A 23391-nucleotide genomic window follows, 5' to 3' on the forward strand; every position below is an offset into this window, starting at 1 on the left:
TGTGACCCCGTGGGGGACTCACGCTGGAGCAGTGTGCTCCTGAAGGACTGCACACCGTGGAATGGACCCATGCTGGAGCAGTTCGTGAAGGACTGCAGCCTGTGGGAATGGCCCACGTTGGAGGAGTTCATGGAGGACCGTCTCCCGTGGGTGGGACCCCACGCTGGAGCAGGGGAAGAGTGTGATGAGCCCTCGCCCTGAACAGGTGAAGCGGCAGAAAATAATGTGTGATGACCATAAACCCCATCCCTGTCCCCCTGTGCCGCTGGGGGGGCTTGGTGGTGAAATCCGTGAGTGAAGTTGTGCCCGGGAAGAAGTGAGGGGTGGTGGGAAGGTGTTCTGAGATTTCGTTTTATTTCTCATTACCTTGTTCTGGTTGATTTGTAATAAATTGAGTTAATTTTCCCAAATTGAGTCTGTTTTGCCTGTGACGGTAATTAGTGAATGATCTCTCCTGTCCTTATCTCGACCCGCAAGCTTTTTGTTATATTTTTCTCTCCCCTGTCCAGCTGAGGATGGGGGAGCGATAGAACGGCTTTGGTGGGCACCTGGTGTTCAGCCAGGGTCAACCCATCACACCCGTGTTCAAATCCTTATACATTACTTTAATTCCTGTTGTTTTTACTGTTGATAAATCATTGCTCAAGGCACTGCTATGAATTACCATTGGAGGGTTATCGGCGTTGCCTGCCAACTGCAAAAAATTGAGTACATATAAAACTTTCCAATTTCTGTCTTGTGGGAGAGACCTATTTCCCCCGTTTTTTGTGTAGCTAGCATTCCTTTAATTACCTGATGTACCCTTTCGATAATACTGTAAAAGCAAACTTCTCTTGATCTTCAGGATGTAACAGTATAGTAAAAAAACCCAAAAAACAATCTTTCAGATCAATAATCAAAATGTTTCAATCTACTGAAATCATTACCGGGGAGGGCAATCCAGGTTGTAAGGCTCCCATATCATGCATTACTGCATTGACTGCATGTAGATCATGCAACAAACGCCATTTCCCATTTTTCTTTGGGATGGTAAATATTGGGGTATTCCATGGCTAGTAGAAGGAACTATATGTCCTGCCTCTAGCTGCTCTTGTACTAACTCTTGAATCTTGGACAGCTTTTCTGCATTGAGCGGCCAGTGATCAACCCATACCGGTGTTTCAGTTTTCCACCTCAGTTTTAGGATTGGCTGTCCTTCAATGGCCGCGATTAAAAAACCTTGAGTTGTCAGCCTCGCGCCCAGTTGGCTCAAGATATACCACCCAATCAATGTGATGGGAACGTTCCAAACGCATGGTCGCATATTCACCTCAGAGCCATCAGAAAAACAGAAATTTAAATGCTCTCTCTACAGTCCTCCTCCAAATTAGTTCTCTCTGGCTGCTATGTAAAAGCACTTTGACGTGCGGAAACAGACTCCACAATCAGTGAGATTGTAAAGTAGGTATGTTCATTCAGCGCTGGGCAGCACGGGGGGTAGTCCCACCAAAGTCATGCGCACCTGACTCAGCAGTTCTCCTCAAGTTTATACAGTCAGGTATTACATATTCACAATACGCCTATACATATGCATGACCTATCCCCGCTTCATATTAAAATTAGCTTCAAGAAGTCATTTCCATAGTCTCCTCCCAACTGCGCTTGCACAGTGCCTCTTTATGGTGGTCATCTGATGGTTGCAGAGATGAAGATAGATGACTCCTCTTCGTCACCGCTAGTAACCTCTTTCCTTGCGCAGGCTCAGTGATTTCTTGGTATTAACCCAAGCCGCAAGACCAGTCTTAGCTGGCTCTTGGGGCCTGCTCCTGCTTCTTATCAAGGACTGTCTTTACCTCATTGGCTGGTTCTTGGGACCAGCTCTTCTTATCAAGGACTGTCTCTACCTCAGCTAATTTCAACAATGTAAGCACTAAACATCATCTTTCATCCCCCATTATTATGTCTACTGAGATTCTTTTGACTCCCCTTGTCTTAGTTGGACTGGTCCTCAGAGATTTATGATTTCTGATTCATTAAGGAACACATCCCCCATCTGTTACTTGTTCAAGACAGTGAAATATAGCCTACTATTATTCTCCTTGAATGTTATACCTGTTTCAATTATGTGCAGGTTTGCAGGAAAGTCTTTACTTTTTCATTTGCTCTTGATTTAGTAGGTCCGAGGGAAAATAAAAGAAGGGTAAAGGATAGATGACGATTTCCTCCAAAGTTGCATATCTTGCTATACAGCCCCGTAAGGCAAGGTATTTGTATGTACCACAGTTATAGATTACAAGTCATCAGGGTCTGAACCGGTAAATGACTCATGACTTCTGTTGATTAGCATAAATAATTGTTTGTCCTATAAGCAAGAGCTACATTCTCAAGAAATGAATTACTTCAAGGTTTTAGTACTCTCAAGACAAGAGGGAAAAATTCATGGTCATGATGATGGCTTTTTGTACTGACTTCCATTCAGCTCCCAGACTGCTTGGATATGATCTCATGCCATTGCTTTCAATTATGCAGTCTATGTGAATTATACCATCCAGACCTACCTAATACCACCGTGCTTGATGATTTTGTTACTGACAGGCCAAGAACTACAACCTTTCTTATAGGTTTGGGAAATCCTTTTATAAAATGGAAAATATTTGCTAAGGTATATTTTCCCATGTGAGAGAGATTCTTTAAATGGGCATCTTAAAATCGGCTAGTCCACACAGACCATTGATATGAAACAACCTTGCCTACTGCATCTCAAGCATATTGCTGAAATGTGTCTAGTCTGAAATGAAGACTAGATTGGAGAATAGAATCCCTTGGGTTTTTTGGTTGTCTAAGTTTTCTTCTGTTCTTTTTCTCTCTTAGTGTATGTACATATAAATGAATCTCTTTAAAAGACAAATTTCTTCCTTCCTCTCCATTCTTTATGCTCCCATCAGTCTAACTCTGCCAAGTTGCTTAACTGGTTATCATTTAAAAAGCAGGTATATTATATGCCCTAAAATTGTACCTGAAAAATGAAAGCTTTCTTAAAAATTAGATTAATTAAATATAAATTTTAATATGAACATTTTATCCATTTCAGCTAAATAATACTGTATTAGGATAAGGTTATTCTGAAATAAGGATCCATATACACATTTATTAATTCTCCTTCTCTCATATCATCCCTATTACTTTTTTTGTTTGAACACACCTTATCATCGTTCATTCATAACCTCACATTGGTGAGATGGCCAGTCTGAAAAATTACTCCTGTTAATCACATTCACTGTATATGAACTATTTGTAAACATAGAAAACAAAATAAATTTTATTGTTTTCTTTGTTTCAAATTAGGCTCATGCACAGTTAGTTCGAGAAGTCGATGTAGAGAAGGTGTCAACTTTTGAGAACCCCTATGTAGATGCAATAAGAAGTTTATGGAATGACCCTGGAATCCAGGAATGTTATGATAGACGACGAGAATATCAGTTATCGGATTCAACTAAATAGTAAGTATATAGTGGTTACAAACAAGTGTATCTTATTTTCTGTCCTTTCTAACAAAGTAATTCTTACTTGTTATCTTTTTATGCTATATTTTTGTGTACGTACATGTACAGTTTTTTGTGTGTGTGTGTATAAGTATCTGTGTGTGCATGCATATTCAGCACAAACATACACTTAATAACTGGAATGTAAAGGCTACTGTAAGGAAGGTAGTGTATCTAGTTTAGTATTATTTATGTGTGTGTTTGTTTCCCAAAACATAAGCCTATTATAATTTGAAATCTTACATTAAGTTTATTACTAGGGAAGTGCAATCAAGGGTAGACCTCCATGCAAGTCATAAAAATTATAATGCCTTTGAACATCTCTTTTCCTAGGTTTTTCCCTTTCCCTTTTCTTCCCCTTTTCCCCCTTTTTTCCCCTTTTCCCCTTTCTCTTTTGTGGTCCTGGTCATGAGGTAAATAGTATCAAGCAAGTGTTCTTGTGTTTTGTTCAACTGTCTTTCTTTTGTACAAACAAGACCTAATCTTGAAAGAATATGGCTGCCAAGAAGGCAAACACATAACTGAAAACAGACTTCAATTTGTAAAGGGTGGAAAAAAAGCATTTTAAGTTAAATCCTATTTGTTATAGATCAACAACAATGAAAATGCATATGTGACTAAACTTGGTCTTGAATGGTATGCATGTACTCTCTTGTGGCAGGATTCTGATAAAATAGTAATATGGAATTTAACATTGGACCCTGAGCACTGTCTAAATGTTGGCTCCAAGATATCCAGTTGCTCTGAGTAATAATACTGTATAGCTCTGGTAAAATTTTTCATCTGTATAAAAAAAAAAGAAAAAAAAAAAGGATGATGGTAGAGGAGGATGACCTTTTGGTGTTGCTCACTAGAAAAAGAATTAGCATACTTAGTTATTAAAGCTGTGGCAAAAACTTCCATGGTCTCCACTGGAACTTTTAGATTAGCTATGAAAATTAATCTGATTATATCATTCTAGTCTTCATGTCAGGTTGGCATGAAAGGAAGCCTCTTATTGAGGAAAGCACAGAAGAAACTGAAAGGCACCATGAAGGTCCCATTAAAGTCAATGGAACATGGCCATACAAATAACAGAAGTCTGGGGTGAGATTTATCTGCACAGTAGTCTGAGGGTCCTTATCTAGCACAATCCTTTATACATGATTGAGTCAAGAAAAACTTAAAAATATCTTGCTGATGCAATTTAGGCAGCTAGAAAGCTACTAGTGCTTGAATTAGGTCTGCTCAGATTTGCTCTGATGCCCTGTTATTACTACACCACATTCTGCTTCTGCTTTATCAGCCCCGCATACAGGGTTCCTGTTGTCCTATGCAATCTGCTATCCTGTAGAGCTGGTTACCTTCCCAATCTACCACTGTTATTATTTGTATATGCATATTTTGGTACACAGTGGTGCAAAGTACAGTAAAATGTCTCTTGTATTGCACGGATTGTCAGTGTCCCCAAATATACAATATTGTGTTTTATTTTTCAGTGGTAAGAAAGCTAAAAATCATAGGAAATTACATATAAGTGATAATCTTTAGGGTACATAAGTGGTAAAAGAAAATTTTAGAGACAAATTAGGCTGACTATACTTTCTGATTGTTTTCATTTTGAAATGAACAGCAAACATAAGTAGGAGGTGAAATAGAGCTTTTCTTATACTTTTAATTTCTTATATTTGTAGGTCCTAACTTTTATTCCATGATAGATATAATACTGATTTCAATATTGAAATAAATTTATATATTTTAATGGTTGCTTTAGAGGAATACAATAAAATTAGTAAGTCTCCAAAGTAGGAAATGAGCATCTGATACTACTTCAGATCAAATTGTACTGAATATCTTAGTTTTGACCTATTTCTAATGAATTCATCACCATAGTAGATCTTTTGAGTAGTATTAAAATAGTGTAGCTCATTAAGGAGCTATAGAAACAAAATTTTCATGAATTTTCTTCCAAAAGGTAAATGTACTAGTTGATTGGTTATTTTTAAAGCTCGATATATGTAACCATTTAACAACATGATTTATTGCAGATTTGTAGATTTTAATTATAATAGATTATAGTACATTTTGTGGAGTTCTGCAAAAAATTGTTTTAGAATAAGTAATAAAACATTAGAATTATGAATCATTATATATGAGTCTTTATATGAGCTTCTCATATATTTATGCTTGCAAGTAGAGTTTCTTTACATATGTAAGTCCAGAAAAAGCAATTAGCAGAAACCAAAGAAACATTGTTTCAAAAATACAGTCCACGTGTTTAGGGATAAAACATCTAAACACAATTTGCTAGCTTTAAGTCCCTATGTCACAAAGCAGCAAAACATAATGCTTGAAATTTACTACTGGGATTCACAAAGCACTTAAAAGGAAGTAAGCATCCAGTGCTCACTGACTTGGTGAGACTTCAGTAATTTTATCTGACTTGATATATAAAACCAAAACAATAGTTTGATGTCCAGCAGATCTCTTGTATATGTTTTGAAGCATATGTGTCAATCTCATGCTGCTTCTTCCTTCATCCCTTGCATGAGTCTCTCCTTTAGTCTTCTCAGTTTTTTTCCCCCAGCGTTTTTACAGTAGTAGTTTTTTTAATCTGTTCCCTGTGTTGCCTTTTTTTCCCCCTCACCATTAGTACACATTGTCTTTCTAAATCTCTTTCCCTGTATTTTCTGTTTCTGTTGTTGTTTCTAAATTCTGCTGCTAGCTTCTAATATATCCTGTAAGTTTCTATACTTTCACTTTCTGTCATCTCTTGACTTGCTTTGTCATTCTTAGCAACACTTCTGAAGTTTTATATCCACTGCTAGTACACTGGAAGAATATGTCAGATAGATGTGTATTTACCAGAAGAGGTGAGAGGAGTGTCTAAGAAAGTAAGTTTCCTGAAAGGTGGGAGTTGATTTGAACCTCTTGGTAGCTCAGCAAATACATTCCATTCTCTCCCCTTACTGGATGCACCAATGGTTGGATGTTCATATTGTTTTTTAAGTAATTTCTAGACTTGTATCTGCAGTAAAGTCAAGAGCACATCATATAAATAGACATTATTCACTTCCCATATACATTACTGGGTGACTTACCCGCTTATTTACCACTAAACCACTTCCCTTTATGGCTTCAAAGATACCATTCACAGTGTGAGACAGATGTAAACCGACACCACAGTGTGGATAGCCTGAAATAATAGCTGTGTGAGATGAGATCTTTCTCTCTATATATACTCTACAGACCTTAACCCAAATAGAAACAAGTTACCGGTCAACAGTCTGATTATATCATGGTTTTTCAAAGTCTAAAGGGAAGAGAGGCAATGGTCTTGCCAAGAAGAGACAGTTGTTAGAAGTAACATTTCATGTTTGTATTACAACTTGCAAAGTTTGGGCTATAACTAGAGTTTGTGGAGACTCATGACCATAGGAAGCATTTAGAATGTAACCAGAAATATTCCCATAACCTTGCTAAAAAACTTCACCTTCGCTAGCCCCTTTGGATGGAAGAATTATGTCATTGTGTACCTCCAACCAAGGGTTTTCTGGTTGTTTACACAAGCACTGAGGATATTTGTTTAGCTTCTCTTCCCTGACTGTATTTTATAACACTTCAGATAATTAAATATAATTCTCCCCAAGTTCCTACCCCACTTTATCTATGCCAGTCAGTATTTAATGCATTGGTTTTAGTCATACATACAGAGAATCCTTCAGGCTTTTGTTTCTGCATTTGCCATCAACTTTAAAAAGGAAGACAAATAAAACTAAATTGTTATTGTATGATAATACAGTCTGCATATATCTGTGATAGCATGAGCTGAGTTAGCTGGGCAGTTAATGCATAAATGCAGAAATTTCAATACCTTCCTTTGTAATAAGAAGTGATGCAGAGCTCCAGTGTGCGACTCCCAGGACATCTTCAGCATTGTTAACAGGGAATGAAAGAGATCAATCCTGATTATGTCTTCTCATTAAACTTCATGTGTCAACTTTTGAAAAAAATATTGTATTAACTGTAGTGCTTTGGTCAGCTAGTAATTTTTGTATGATGGTATTCTACCAGAGTTTGAAGTTCTCCATAGATTCTACTGAACAATTAATTTCCTCATATGTATCCTTTAAAAGTAACATTTTGCTTCCATGTTCCACTTCAGAAGTAGATGCTTTCAGTGGAGTTGATTGTGTGCTAAATAAAATGTGATTAGGGACCCACAAGGAGAAAGATCAGTATATACACCTAAGTTATTACTATAACACTTTACTCTGTTAGTTGCTATTGCCTCTGGTGATCAGAACATAAAATCTTTTGTTTCATAAAACTATAGGGAATTCTTTGGGCATCCCACGTCTGTGTAATTTTGTTGCAGGTCTCTATAAAAAGAAGAGACTTGTTATGCTGCTAATATCACTGGGATAGTAAATTATGAACATCTATCTGTAAAAAACAGTTATTTGTCTGATGCGAGAACCAAATTCTCATGATTTATAATAATATACACGGGCGTACAATCATTTAATAAACATTTTTATATTGTTCATAGCTTTTTTTCCCTTTTTTAAAAATGTACTTGAAGGTTCTAAAGCTATATTTTTGCGTAATTTGTGCTGCAGAATAGCAGACCCTGATTTTATATATTCACGGTTTACATGACCTAATTTGTGTACAGTTTACAATAAGATAAAACAGCAAATAAAAATGACAGATCTTTACCACATGAAAGAGGCTGAAGCTTAAGATAAAGTAGTAGTGGTAGAAGTGTGCTTAACCTATCATGCAATAGACATAATAAATATAAAAGGAAGGTCTGAAGAAAGATGTGGAATTTGCTGTGTAGTGGTGCTTCCTATAGAAAAACTGAAGAGTAAGGAATTGAACTAGGGCAATTCAGAAACTGAAGTGAGATTACATTAAGTAGTATATAGCATGCATTTCTTTCAGGATTATTTTTGTCTGTGTGTTACTAAATATGCTTTTAATATCTGTATAATTTTTTAACCCCATTTCCCATTTAGAAGTTTTGAAAAATTTGCACAAGTGTGTCCAGATCCCTCTGTAGAGCCTTCCTACCCTCAAGCAGATCAACATTCCCACCCAACTTGGTGTCATCTGCAAACTTGCTGAGGGTGTGCTCGATCCCCTTGTCTAGATCTTTGATAAAGATATTAAAGAGAACTGGCCCCAATACTGAGCCCTGGGGAACACCACTTGTGACTGGCCACCAACTTGGATTTAACTCCATTCACAACTCTTTGGGTTTGGCCATCCGGCCAGTTTTTTACCCAGCGAAGAGTACACCAGTCCAAGCCATGAGCAGCCAGTTTCTCCAGGAGAATGCTGTGGGAAACAGTGACAAAGGTAAACAACATCCACAGCCTTTCCCTCATCCCCTAAGCCAGTCACCTTGTCATAGAAGGAGATCAAGTTAGTCAAGCAGGACCTGCCTTTCATAAACCCATGCTGGCTGGGCCTGATCACCTGGTTGTCCTGTATGTGCCATGTGATGGTGATCAAGATGATCTGCTCCATAACCTTCCCTGGCACCGAGGTCAGACTGACAGGCCTGTAGTTCCCCAGATCCTCCTTCCAGCCCTTCTTGTAGATGGGCGTCACATTTGCTAAGCTCCAGTCAACTGGGACCTCCTTGGTTAGCCAGGACTGCTGATGAATGATGGAAAGTGGCTTGGTGAGTACTTCTGCCAGCTCCCTCAGTACCCTTGGGTGGATCCCATCTGGCCGCATAGACTTGTGTGTGTCTACGTGGTGTAGCAGGTCGCTAACCATTTCCCCTTGGATTATCATACGGGGCTTCATTCTGCTCCCCATCCCTGTCTTCTGGCTCAGGGGGCTGGGTACCCTGAGAACAACTGGTCTTACTTAAAGACTGAGGAAAAGTACCTCAGCCTTTTCCTCATCCTTTGTCACTATGTTTCCCCTTGCATCCAATAAAGGATGGAGATTCTCCTTAGCCCTCCTTTTGTTGTGAATGTATTTATAGAAACATTTTTTTTATTGTCTTTTATGGCAGTTGCCAGATTAAGTTCTAGTTGGGCTTTAGCCCTTCTAATTTTCTCCCTGCATAACCTGACAAAATCTTTTTAGTCCTCCTGAGTTGCCTGCCCCTTCTTCCAAAGATCATAAACTCTCCTTTTTTCCTGAGTTCCAGCTAAAGCTCTTTGTTCATCCAAGTCAGTCTTTTTCCCCACTGGCTAGTCTTTCGGTACATAAGGACGGCCTGCTCCTGCGCCTTTAAAATTTCCTTCTCGAAGAATATCCAGCCTTCCTGGACTCCTTTGCCCTTCAGGACTGCCTTCCAAGGGACTCTGTCAACCAGTCACCTGAACAGGCCAAAGTCTGCCCTCTGGAAGTCCAAGGTAGCAGTTCTGCTAACCACCCTCCTTAGTTCTCCTAGAATCGAAAACTCTATCATTTCATGATCGCTGTGCCCAAGACAGCCTCCAACTATCACATCCCCCACAAGTCTTTCTCTGTTCACAAACAACAGGTCCAGTGGGGCACCTTCCCTAGTTGGCTCACTCACCAGCTGTGTTAGGAAGTTATCTTCCACACACTCCAGGAACCTCCTAGACAGTTTCCTCTCCACTGTATTGTATTTTCAGCAGACATCTGGTAAGTTGAAGCCCCCACGAGAACAAGGGCTAGCAATTGTGAGACTTCTCCCAGCTGCTTATAGAATATTTTGTCTGCCTCTTCATCTTGCTTGGGTAGTCTGTAACAGACTCCCACCATGATATCTGCCTTGTTGGCCTTTCCCCTGATTCTTACCCATAAACGCTCGACCTATTTGTCACCATTGTCAAGCTCTAGACAGTCAAAACACTCCCTAACATACAGGGCTACCCCACCACCTCTCCTTCCTTGTCTATCCTTTCTGAAGAGGTTATAGCCATCCATTGCAGCACTCTAGTTGTCTGAGTCATCCCACCATGTTTCCGTGATTGCAACTATGTCATAGTTTTCCAGCTGCACAATGGCTTCCAGCTCCTCCTGTTTGTTGCCCATGCTGCGTGCATTGGTGTAGTTGCACTTCAGTTGGGCTATTGATCCTACCACCTTTTTTGGGGGAGACGCCTTAATTCTTATGGGACTGTTCTCAGGTGCTTCCATGGTTTCTAACGCAACAACCCTTGCGTCTTTGCTGTCGCATAGATCTCCATCCCCTACCTCCACTGTGATGGCTAAGGTGCTGTGTGCATCAGTACAGGGCCATTTCAAATGTGCTCCAGTGCAGTCAGCATGTTGTGGAGCAGACTGAAGGACCTTACTAGCACACCGTCCCTCAAACATTGGCATGCCACCCCCAGGCTTATCTCATGGTTGGCTTTCTGGGCTGCAAGTGCTCATTGCTGGCTCATATCAAATTTTTTGTCCACCAGTACCCCCAAGTCCTTCTCTGCAGGGCTGCTCACAGTCCCTTCATCCCCCAGTCTGTATTGATACTGGGGATTGCCCTGACCCAGGTGCAGGACCTTGCGCTTGGTCTTGTTGAATCTCATGAGGTTCACATGGGCCAACTTCTCAAGCTTGTCCAGGTCCCTCTGGATGGCATCCCGTCCCTCAGGCATGTCAACCACACCACTCAGTTTGGTGTCATCTGCAAATTTGCTGAGAGTGCACTCAATCCCACTGTCTGTGTCGTTGATGAAGATATTGAACAGTATCGGTCCCAATATGGACCCCTGAGGGACACCTCTCGTCACTGGTCTCCATCTGGACATTGAACCATTGACTGCAACTCTTTGGATGCAGCCATCCAGCCAACTCCATATCCATTCCATCTAACAGTCCATCCATCAAACCCATTTCTCTCCAATTTAGAGACAAGGATCTTGTGGGGGACCATGTCTGAAGGCCTTACAGAAGTCCAGATAGATGACATCAGTTGCTCTTCCCTTGTGCACTGATGCAGTCACTCCATTGTAGGCAGCCACCAGATTAGTCAGGCACGACTTGCTCTTTGTGAAGCCATGTTGGCTATCTCTAATCACCTCCCTGTCTTCCATGTTTTTGGACATGTCTTCCAGGAGGATCTGTTCCATGATCTTCCTGGGCACAGAGGTGAGGCTGACTGGTCGGTAGTTCATCTGATGGAATTATTCCTGAGAAAATGCTAATATATCATGTGACTATTTCCAACAGAAATCTGACCTCAAAGATACTGAAAAATAGTAATTCATGGCTGGAGGTGGGTGTTTTTTTGAAGTGCCTGCCCGATGTTTGTTCATGTTGAAAATGTTTCAAAACTTCATTTATTGAAAATACATTCAGATAAGTTTTGATGGTCTGTCTTCATTAGGTGGCATAATTCTGGGTAATTCATTAAAGCTGAATGTTGAGTTACAAGGTTTTGGTGAATGGGGTTATATTTAACTTCTTCAAGAGGGTTATTGGTTAAAACTACTCTTGTTTGTTTATTACATTTAGGAGTCTTGTCACTTTGCCTGATTTCTATATGAGAAAAACATGGGAAAATACAGAGCTAATTAGTCTATTCCTATTATCACGTTCTTCCTGTTTATTTTGTAATATGGACAAACAGTACCTTTGAAACTCTCTTTCAAGGGTATCATTAGCACCTTCATAGCCTGGTAACTTCCTTGAAGTCTGGCTGCAATTTTGGCCCATGTCACAGGAAATATATAATTTTTTAAAAATAAGTACTTCTTTCTCAGCACTGACTAGGAAACAAAAGGTTTTCTTCTTTTTCTGATCAGTGTGCAGATCACAAGTATACTTTAGCAGTTTTTTCTGATGTTAAGAGACAGCTATTGTTAGCAGCTTGTTACACACACATTACTTTGGTAATGCACCTTCTGTCTGTTGCTATAGCAACCCCACAGAAAATTACCTCAGCAGCCATTCAAATTCATTTTTTAAAAAGTAGTTATAGCTATAATTAACTTTTTAAACTTGGTTTGTAGTATAAATTTACTCAGACCTATGTTACTGGGGTTTTTTTAAAGTAATTTTATGCAATTTTCCTTTTTTTGTTCTTTTGTATAATGCTTAGCTGAATAAGTACCATTTGGGTGAGAGGTCATAACTACAATATGTCTCATCAAAATAAGACATTTCCTAGCAGGTGGTAAAAATAAAATCATAGTGCCATGTAGTTCTGCCCTAAATTGTTTTCACAGTTGCTGATAACTGTATAACTGACTTCCCAGTAATAACTGTGATTATCTGGTTTTGGACTCCACGTTAAGAAAATGGCCAGGATATTTCCAATATCCATATCCTTAGTATTGTTTTAAATTTTGAAGTTAATAAACTAAGAAAACATCTGTTTTTGGCAGTTGTTGGCAACACTTTTTGTGAAAGTTCATGTTTATGACAAGTTTCCTGGTTTGTTTGCAAAAGTACATGCATGTAGCAACTTCTAGTGTATACTGGAGAAGCAGTTGTGTCACAAAATCTGATTGCAGAATTTGTGCATGCATGTGTGCATGCAAGCTTCTAAGGTCTTGCAATTTTATTTGGGTAGGGTTTTTTTTAGTTAGACCCTTATCCTAAAATCCCTCATGCATGCCTGTTATGTGCTTAAAATTTTTGTATGTGCACATGATTTGTTTGCCCACATGAGCAATGTATTTGTCAGTAGTTTGATTAAAACTGCAGTAGATGAGTGCTTAAAAGCCATGGTGAATTGTGTCTTTAATAAGTAATTATACATAGAAATAATTAAAAATCTTCATTTTCTCATAGTATTCACTTTCACTCTTCATCCAGAGCAGTCTGAATTCAGACAGAGGATCTCAAGACATTTCATGTAGCCCTATAATTTCATTGGGTGTCTTATAAATTAAATGTCTTCACAAGTCCTCTTCTAGTTGCAGATAAACCAGTGGAAGAGGTAACTCCATCCTGCTTCCCTGCTGGAGGTTACAGACTTCCCACACCCCGGTCTGTATCAGTCAAACGAGCTGGCTTAATTTGAACACTTTCCATAGTGTTTCTTTGCTATTCCAAATAATTTTCACAGCAATAGGTTATGGAGACATTGCACAAGTGCAAGAACTAGCAGCTAGGGGTGGACTGTGACTTTTGGGAAAAGGTACAGTGAGAAGCAGCTGGAGTAGGGTTTTGGCCTGCACAGTTACAGTTGGAAAAGGTGTTTGATATTTTGATGTTTTTATTTAAAGTTGCTGCTTGTGCCAGTGTCAATACCAATGTGATTCCCATTACTGTTCTTTATAATATGCTCACTGTCACGACGCTGGGTGTCCTCAGGTGCCAGGAAGGAATATGTGGATTGAAACCAGCTCAAGCCTGTTGCTCTCCTCAAAATTCTTTTGCTAATTGTTCAGTTCTTGCACTCTATATTGGGCTGAGCCAAGTATACACTCCTCCCATGCTGGTCTGGCTAATTCAGAGAGACAGTCACACTCTCTTAATGAAGTCAAGGAGAAACACACACACCACCAGTTGATCCACTCAACTTGTTGATCCAACCCTTTGATATGAAGCGGCCTTGAATATAATTCACTGCAACAATAAAGACTTATAAACTATGATAAACCCTTTATTCAAGGGTTATCTAAGGTGAGGCCTCACCTTGAATATTGTGTGCAGTTCTGGGCCCCACAATTTAAGAAAGATCTTAAGGTCCTTGATGTGTCTAGAGGAGGGCAACAAAGCTGGTGAAAGGGCTGGAAGGAATGTCCTATGAGGAGTGGCTAAGGACTTTGGGTTTGTCTAGTTTAGAGAAAAGGAGGCTGAGGGGCAACCTCATTGCTCCCTACAGCTTTCTGAGGAGGGGAATTGGAGAGGGAGGTGCTGATCTCTTCTCCCTGGTATCCAGTGATAGGATATGTGGGAATGGTTCAAAGCTGCACCAGGGGAGGTTTAGACTGGACATTAAGAAGCATTTCTTTACCTAGAGGGTGGTCAAACACTGGAACAGGCTTCCTAGAGAGGTGGTCGGTGCCCCATGCTTGTCAATGTTTAAGAGGCATTTGGACAATGCCCTTAATAACATGCTTTAACTTTAGGTCAGCCCTGAATTGGTCAGGCAGTTGGACTAGATGATCCTTGTAGGTCTCTTCCAACTGGAACTATTCTATTCTATTCTATTCTAAATAAATGAAATTCTAAATTTTCTGTGTTACCATAACAGCTATAATAATGGCATTTGAAAATTGCGCTTGCTGGTAGTGTGTGTTTAAATAATAATAGCATTCCAGTTGTCTTTTCCTTTTTATGTAAATATTCACTTCTGTTCATTTACACTTTCCATATTCTTGCTCAGCATTTTGAAATATTCTGTCAACCCAAGAAGGAAGTTGTTTTAAAAAAATCAAACCATCACCCCATCCCTCCTAATGGAAAATGTCTTGATTTTGTATATGCAATTCTAGAGGCATAAAAGTATACTGTTATGCAGTTAATACAAAAGTCATTATAATGATATTGGGCATAAGTGTGTTGATTTTGTTCCACTGGCATTTTGGGAAGATTCTACATGACTAAAGAGAAACAATTAATTTCTGCTATTTTGCATAGTATTCAGATGTGGTACAAAGCAGCGGGTGCAAGTACAGCAGAAAGACCCTGATGTCAATCCCGATGATACACATGCTTACCCAATGATGATTTTTTTTTTTATTTAATTATGTTATTTTGTATCAGAGGGGACGTGAGATTTAAAGAGAAATATAAGGAGATTTTATTGATTTTAGAGTATCTTGAAAGGAATTTTGTGTTGCTGATGCAGGCAAAGCTTTCAGTCTGATTTTCAGAAACATGTTTAATTCCCTCTAAGTTGATACAGGAATGGAAAGTTATATCTACTGATATGGTAACAGGAAGTGTGGCTAATCTCCTGCAAAAATGTGAAATTAAGTAACAAAATATGGTGATGAGAAGAAAGTTAAAATAACTCTCTATTCCTTTACTTCAGAGCAAGAATGTACAAATTGCATTAAAATCTGAATTCCAGCCCAAGTAATTCTTCTACACAAATGTCTCTGTTAAAAAAAAGGAAACCAAAGCAAAACAAAAATTTAAGAGGATGTGGTGGGTTGACGCCAGCCATCAACTAAGCACCCACCTAGCTGCTCACTCACTTCTTCCCCAGAGGGATGGGGGAGAGAATCAGAAGAGCAAAAGTGAGAAAACTTATGAGTTGAGATGAAGACACTTTAATAAGTGAAGGAAAGAGTGGGGGGAAAACCCCCAAGTGATGGAAAGGCATTCACTCACCACTTCCCACAAGCAGACCAATGCACAGCCAGTCTCCAAGCAATGGCTACCTTGGAAAAGACCAAACCCCCAGTTTTTATTGCTGAACGTAATGTTATATGACATGGAATATCTCTCCAGTTGATTTGGGTCCATCTGTCCTGGCTGTGTCACCTCCCAGTCTCTTGCCCACCCCCAGCCTACTCCCTGGGGCAGCAGATTGAGAAAGAGAGAAGGCATTGATGCTGTGCAAGCACTGTTCAGCAATAGCTAAAACATTGATGTGTTATCAACACTGTTTTGGTCACCAATCTAAAACACAGCACCATACCAGTTGCTATGAAGAAAGTTAACTCCATCCCATCCAGATCCAGTATAGTGGAAAAAGCTATTTTTATTTTAAAACAATTAATTGAATATTTTCTATATGCTCATGGCAGGAATATAAAAATAATAAAAGATTGAAAATAAGGTTGTGCAACAAAGAATTTTTAGTCTATTTTCATGAATACAGTGTTGTATTATTCATTAAGTTTTAAATTAGTGAGAAGGAAAAGTGGTAGGGGCTAAGTGTTGTCATTATTCAAAAACAAAAAATTGCAGGATGTATTCTAAATTGCTTTTGTTGCACTATAGATTCTGGTTGTGATTTGTTAGTAACAAAGATTTTTTTTCAATAATTTTGTGCATACTATATGAATTTTTCTGTGAGGTACTCTTACTGGTTTTGACACTGTTTCCATGATTATGGGTTTGAATGCATAATTTAAGAGACTTTGTAGAGAGCCCTACATCCTTTAAACTGTTAAGTGAAGATATCCAGGGAAGGAAATAGGACTCTATGAGGTTGTGTAAGGATTCTGTATAGCCTCTAGAAGGTGCTACTGGTGAAATGAGTAAGAAGTTTTCTGTTTAGTACATGTATAAGAGCAGAACTTGAGCAGAACTGAATGAGGATGAGGAAAAGATGTAATTTTAAAGGATAAATTAGTGCTTCTGGAACTTAATGACATCGGTGTTTTGTGCTAGGATACTAGCTAGGACACTTTGCTCTTTAAACAGTTTCCAGTAACACAAATGCGACATGACTATTTAATAATGTCCCTTTAAATTATTGTCTTTCTAAAAAACAGTCAGATGTGCACTACTGCATATCTTAGTAGTATGTCCTCTATCCCAAGGATATTCAAAATTTTCATGGTGCAGAGGTACAATAACCAGGTTCACATATTGGAGACTACAGCTGAGGCTTTCCAAAGGAATGCAACAAGCAATTGTATGAATCGGTCACCTACAAATTTATTCTCTTAAAGCTCTCCTGCTTTAATGAATACCACTATAGCATGTAATGATCCACAGTGCTTCTTTGTATCCTTCTTTTTTTCCGAAATAAAGTCACAAAACAAACCCAGTGTTTTTGATGGGGTGGGATGGAAGAAGAGGGCAATTAGTGTTTCAGCATCTCTTTAGATTTCCTATTGTGGTGGTTATGGATTTATTATGGATTCCCCCCCCAGCAAATTGATGATCAGCTTATCCATTCTGCTTTTTGTATAAAAGAACTAAGAGCAGATGAAACGCTCAGATTTTCAAGCCCCTTTTCCTATTGGCAAAAACTAGTCACAGTTCTGAGAAAATATTTTCAGAGTAGTAACTTCTGGATATGAACATTTTTCTGAGATATATGGTTCAATACATCTTTATGAATATGTGTAATATTTTCACATTTAAAATTTACTATCAGTTTAATCTTTCATGAATAAAATCATAGTGAGGAAAATTTGATAATATTTTTTGCTCCCTTCCAGAGTTAACAAATTAATTCTTCTGTATTTTTGCTGTAAAGTAGAACTCAAATCTCTTTGTTTCTGTCATTGTTCATAACAATTTACTTTCACTATTGCATAACAAATCATTCAGAGTATCTAGAAGTAGTCTATTTCTTGTGTGTGGATTTATTTAAAAAAGAACACCTTGAATAATAACTATGAAGAATACATTCAGAGCTTAGTGATATTTAATGATTTGATAAATTGCAAGGAGTACATTGCTACCCTCCCCTGGAATGAATCAGGGCAGCCTTAGGTTATCTTACCAGTAGCTAACTGACCAACTAGGTCATTCTGCTTGGAAGTAATCAAATACACAAAAACTTAATTTCCTGCAGCAGTCTTTTTCCCAGACATCTACCCTGGGGAGAGCCCAAGCTGCCTGGTGCACTGAATTCATGGACCATGCAACTCCTGGACCCAAACAGGCTATCACACATTGGTATATTATCCCTTCTTTTTTGAAGCATCTCTTATGAAAGTTAATTAAAACCTCCAGTGCACTGCTGCTTTATACTTGAAAATCACCATTAAGCAATAGCAAAAGAATTGTGTGTTGTAGTTAACAAGCCCTTACAAGCAATTTTATTGCAGTTTCAGATTATTTGCTAACTGACTGGGATGTATTTCATGTACTGCAGGCTTATTAACTTGATCAGAAGTTTCAGTCTGGATGCAGGAATTTCAGGTGCAGAGTTTTTTAATTTGTCAGTGTGGGTTTTTTTTCTTTTATGTCTGAAGACTGCCATTTATCCTCCTACCATTTAAAAACTGATAATTAATAGTTCACTATCACTTGGGAGTTTCATGTTTATCTATCCTTTGTAGACATTGCAGAGTAATTATCAAGAAATATGTTATAGTTTCAGATAAAATTATAGTCTTATATTTCTTACACATTTTATCATATTATTTGTCTTTAAATTAACCAGAATTGTATAACTGAAAATTTTGAATTGTTGGTGATTCAACATGTGAAAACCAGGTAAATTTATATGAAAATCATAATAATCATGCTCTCCTTTTATAGAATTTACTTGAAGCTATGAAAATGACTAGGAAGGGAGAATGGAGCACTACTTTATATTTCCTTCCCTCTTTTATGTCAATATTGCTCTTTTTCTGTTGCACTTCTTTCTATGCCACACCCCATTTCTTTTCCCAAGTCTTCCTTTCTCTTTTCCTCAGTGGGATTATGGTATCACTGTCTTGCATTCCTGTTGTTTCTCCCCATCTATAGTTACCTTAACGACTTGGACCGCATAGCAGATTCGGCCTATCTGCCAACTCAGCAAGATGTGCTTAGAGTTCGAGTCCCAACAACAGGGATCATTGAATATCCATTCGACTTACAAAGTGTCATTTTCAGGTAGAAAAAAAAAGTTTAACACCCATTTGCTTTGTTGCTTTGTTTCTTTTTACATTAGTAATACTGTGTATAGGATATTGGTTAAAAGTACAAATTATTCAATGTTTTTAAAATTTGAGCTTGTTCATTTTATTTTCATGGTTTTGTCCATATATGATTAGCAGCTGTTGTTAAAGATGTCAAGAGGATGAGAGACAAACAGACTTGTCTTTTTCTGAAGGTAGTTATTATTGATGGAAAAACTATAAGTCATTTTTCAATAAAATATCAGTTTTATTATTAATAATAAATTATGAAATGTAAAGGTACCACATCTGTACTTGATTTTTAGAGAGAAGTGACAATTTGTAAGTTTAATACCACTCCTACAAATAATTTTCCCCCAGCTCATTTTGAGTGCAAATACAATTGCTTAAAGAATAACTATGCAATTACAATTTCAAGTTAGACACTGGAGTGTCTAGTTACATTGAGATCCATAATGAATTTGGAGTATACTCTGCCAGCAAATTTGAGTTTTTATTTTGACTATTAACAACTTTAGTAAATACAGATTGTATTTTTATTTATACTCTTAAAATTAGGCAGCCTTGACAAGTTTGGAATTTTGACAAGTTTGGAATTCTGGCTGGTAATTTCTTTGGAGAAAGGCAGGCCACCAACTTCATTCTGTGGACATGTGTTTCTGCTGAATATACAGGGCATACATTCTAGAATTGTGGCTCAGAATGATGAGAGTTTTGAATATCAGAAATTTGAAGGCTTTGAGACCCATAATAATTCAAATTCAGAAAGCACATCAGACTAAAAAGCAAATACAATAACATTTACTTATAACAGATTCCATTAGTCTTTAATACAAATGGTAAAATATTTAAGAAAAACAAACCAAATTGTGTTTTCAACTGAATTCTTGAATTCAGTGTTCCATATGTGATTGTATGTTTATCTGCTAAGGTATTTGTGGAGCTGATGTGATCATTGTTAATTTTGCAGAATGGTGGATGTAGGAGGCCAACGATCGGAAAGAAGAAAATGGATACATTGCTTTGAAAATGTCACATCTATCATGTTCCTAGTAGCTCTTAGTGAATATGATCAAGTGCTTGTGGAGTCAGACAATGAGGTAAGCAAGCATCAGCATAAATCACCAGTTTTTAAGAAAAAATGATTTCACTAAAATTAATTTTAAATTTTTCATATTATTTAAAATTTGATTAAAGCACAAGTTTTTAGACAGCTTCAGTAGAAATGTGTGTCTTTTTACATAATTATTTGGATATTAAATTTGTTGGACCAGTAAAGTATAATGATTGAATACTTCATGCTAAACAGCAAAACTCAAAGTTGTTAGTTCTTTTAAGACATTTTCAAAGCAGACTGGCTTGTCCAGTCCTGGCTGTTTTCTAAATGTCTACCAGCAGTCATATGCAACTACATGTAATGAAATGAGAAGTTCTACAGGGATTAAGAGGCTAATCCTCAAATAATTGACACAAACTGATCTCCTCCATGGAGGGTCAGTGGAACCTCTCTATTTTGTGTTAGGTGTGGAATAGTTGACTGTAGATAAATGTTCTTATTGTAGCTATTTGCATAGTTAGTGTTGCATAGCAGAGCCATAAAAATAGACAGTAGGAATTAAAATAAAATTTGTAGGTTCTTTGCTAGAACAGACCCTAAACTAGTAAACTTAATTCCATCAACTTAAAGTATAGGATTTATATTGGCTTATATTTTCTACTTGTATTGCTGTTTCAAAGAATAAAAGAAGTAAGAAACTTGTGCGTGGTAATGTATGAACTAAGCAGGCAAAATGCAGTAGTACCCAGCATTTTGTATACAGTTTTACAAAGTAGGCGTGGAATTTAATATTTGGATTTTTTTCTTTCATAAAGACTATTCCCGTTATTCATCAAACTTAGTCACCAGCACTGTTCTATGGAAATTTTTAACATTCATTTACAAAAGTTAGATGAAAAAAACCACTTTAATGTTCTTCATGACTGTGTATATATGTTGATTTCATTGTTTAAGAGAAGGGTTGACATAGCAAGGTAAAACAGATGTCCCTAGGCAGTCATGATTGCATTCTCAACTTTCTTCAGTATTAATTTTTTTAAGAAAGACTGGGAGCTCTGAAAGCTTTTAAATTTATACTTTTCCCATAAAAGAAAGTAATCTCATTACATTATTTATATCATCAACCATCTCCTTAAAAAGTACAGCTGTTACAAAGAAGAAATTTTCAGTTGCTTATATAGTGAATACATCTTGTTATTTATTTTTGTATTCTTTTAGCTTGGCAGGTATCAGAATGTTTTTATTTTGTTTTGTAAGACATATATCTTTGATGTTGTGGTCCAAACAGTAATAATCTGACAACACGTTATAAAACAAAGCTTTAGTGAGGAAGTAAGAAAGATGAGCAACAATTCCACAATATAGCAACTCATCCAATCACCAATAGCAAACACAGGATCATGGCTATGTTAGACTGCCAGGGATGTTTGGTGTCTGAGTCCTCTGGCAGAAACAGCCAATTGTGCAAATGCCTTTTGAATGTGGAGAAGAGTTGTGACAATGTAGGTCAGCGGGCAGGGTGTTGGCAGTCTGTCTAAGCTGCCAATATTGGTCAAGGGGCAGGGTATCAGGAGGCAGGGTGTCACTTCTACCCCTTGATTCTCTCAAATGATCACTTGACATGGAGTTATAGGCTAGGGTGTTATTTTGGCGGGTTGTTAGTTATATAATAAGCTAGGTGAGGTTGATGCTCCAACACCTGCAGGTTATAAGTTACATAGTCAGAGGTTGAAAGCTGGTGTATCATGAGATCAGTGCCTATTGCCGGGGTCTGAGTAGCCACAGTGCCTGTCATCTGGGTTAGAATAGCCGCAGTGCCTGTCGCCAGGGTTTGAGTAGCCACAGTGCTTGTCACTGGGGTTGGAGTAGCTGCAGTGCCTGTCGCCAGGGTTTGAGTAGCCATGGTGCCTGTCACAGGGGTCGATCTTTGGGTGGTATTCTTAAATAGTTGTGCAACCCTAAACAAAACCTGAACCAAATTCAGGATTCCTAGCAATAGGAATTTGGTTTTAAAATCCCAAAGATATTCAAAATTTTCAAAGTTCTCAAATGCTATTGTAATTAGCCTGGCGGAGAAGGGGAAGATGTGGGAAGATGTCTCCTCCATAGGTTGGCTTCCCAAGGAGAAAAGGTTAAAAGTGTAATTATTAATAGTTTCCGCTAGATGGCTCTCGAAGTACAGAGGTGACGGCAATACTGAGTACAAATACCAGACTAGTTTCACGACCAGCAATTCTATCATATCGTAAGCCAGTGTTACAAAGTACAACAACATGATAACTCTAGCCCAGTTCCCACAAGCAATAAACAGCACAACAAGGAGCATATACTGGAAGTAAGGTATTACATAATGCAACTTTAAGAACAAGCATACCAACTTTTGAGAGCAAATAAGTCAACATTGTGACCAGTGACAATTGAACTAAGATAATAAATGCTTATAAAAAATTGTTCTAATGTGTTCCAGTCAGATTTGTCGTTATCTCAACCTGTTGTGCCCCACGTTGGGCACCAAAAAAGGACTGACGTGGCTTAACCCCAACCGGCAACTAGGCACCATGCAGCCACTTGCCCCACCCCAGTGGGATAGGGAGGAGAATAAGGGGGAAAAAAAAAGTAAAACTTGTAGGTTGAGATAAGAACAGTTTACTAATTGAAATAAAATTAATAATAATAATATTAATAATAATGAAAAGGAAGATAACAAAAAGAGAGTGATAAAACCCAAGAAAGACAAGTGATGCACAATGCAGTTGCTCACCACCTCCTGATCAATGCCCAGCCAGTCCCCAAGCAGCGATTGGCCCCTCACAGCCAACTCCCCCCAGTTATATACTGAGCATGACGTCCTATGGTATGGAATATCCCTTTGTCTAGTTCAGGTCTGCTGTCCTGGCTATAGTCCCTCGCAGCTTCTTGTGCACCTCCTTGCTGGTAGAGCATGGGAAACTGAAAAATCCTTGACTTAGGATAAACGCTACTTAGCAGCAGCTAAAACATCAGTGTGTTATCAAAATTATTCTCATACTAAATCCAAAATACAGCACTGTACCAGCTACTAGGAAGAAAATTAACTCTGTCCCAGCCAAAACCAGGACAGGTGGGTACCATAGAATCACCTCTATCAACTATCAGTTGCGCAGGCATCTGGGAGGTGATTACTACGGCATCTTCCCAATTGCTACAAGAGAGGCTGTGAAAGAGAATACAACCAGCATCCACTTATATCTAGTGGCCCCAACCTGGGTCAGGGACTGGCTTGACCATGACTGGGAAAATGCTTTACAGCACAATCTACAACCCCATCCACTGATATGAAACAAAACACAAACAATGACAATAAACAAGATAATTAAAAAAAGTACAGCCAAACTCTTTTGACAACTACCCTGAGATCTGG

General features: G+C 38.2%; 1 protein-coding gene across 2 annotated transcripts in view; it reads left to right on the top strand.

Annotated features, from left to right (window-relative positions):
- Nucleotides 1–23391, top strand: part of LOC126035475 (guanine nucleotide-binding protein G(q) subunit alpha) — a 175820-nt gene that overhangs the window by 95771 nt on the left and 56658 nt on the right. For both annotated transcript variants that reach the window (XM_049794106.1, XM_049794107.1), the window contains 3 exons: nt 3325–3479; nt 18780–18908; nt 19905–20034. In XM_049794106.1, coding sequence (XP_049650063.1) covers nt 3325–3479; nt 18780–18908; nt 19905–20034 — 414 coding nt within the window. The remainder of the gene's footprint in view (nt 1–3324; nt 3480–18779; nt 18909–19904; nt 20035–23391) is intronic.

This window comes from Accipiter gentilis, chromosome W, assembly GCF_929443795.1.
Source record: "Accipiter gentilis chromosome W, bAccGen1.1, whole genome shotgun sequence".
Classification (NCBI taxonomy): domain Eukaryota; kingdom Metazoa; phylum Chordata; class Aves; order Accipitriformes; family Accipitridae; genus Astur; species Astur gentilis.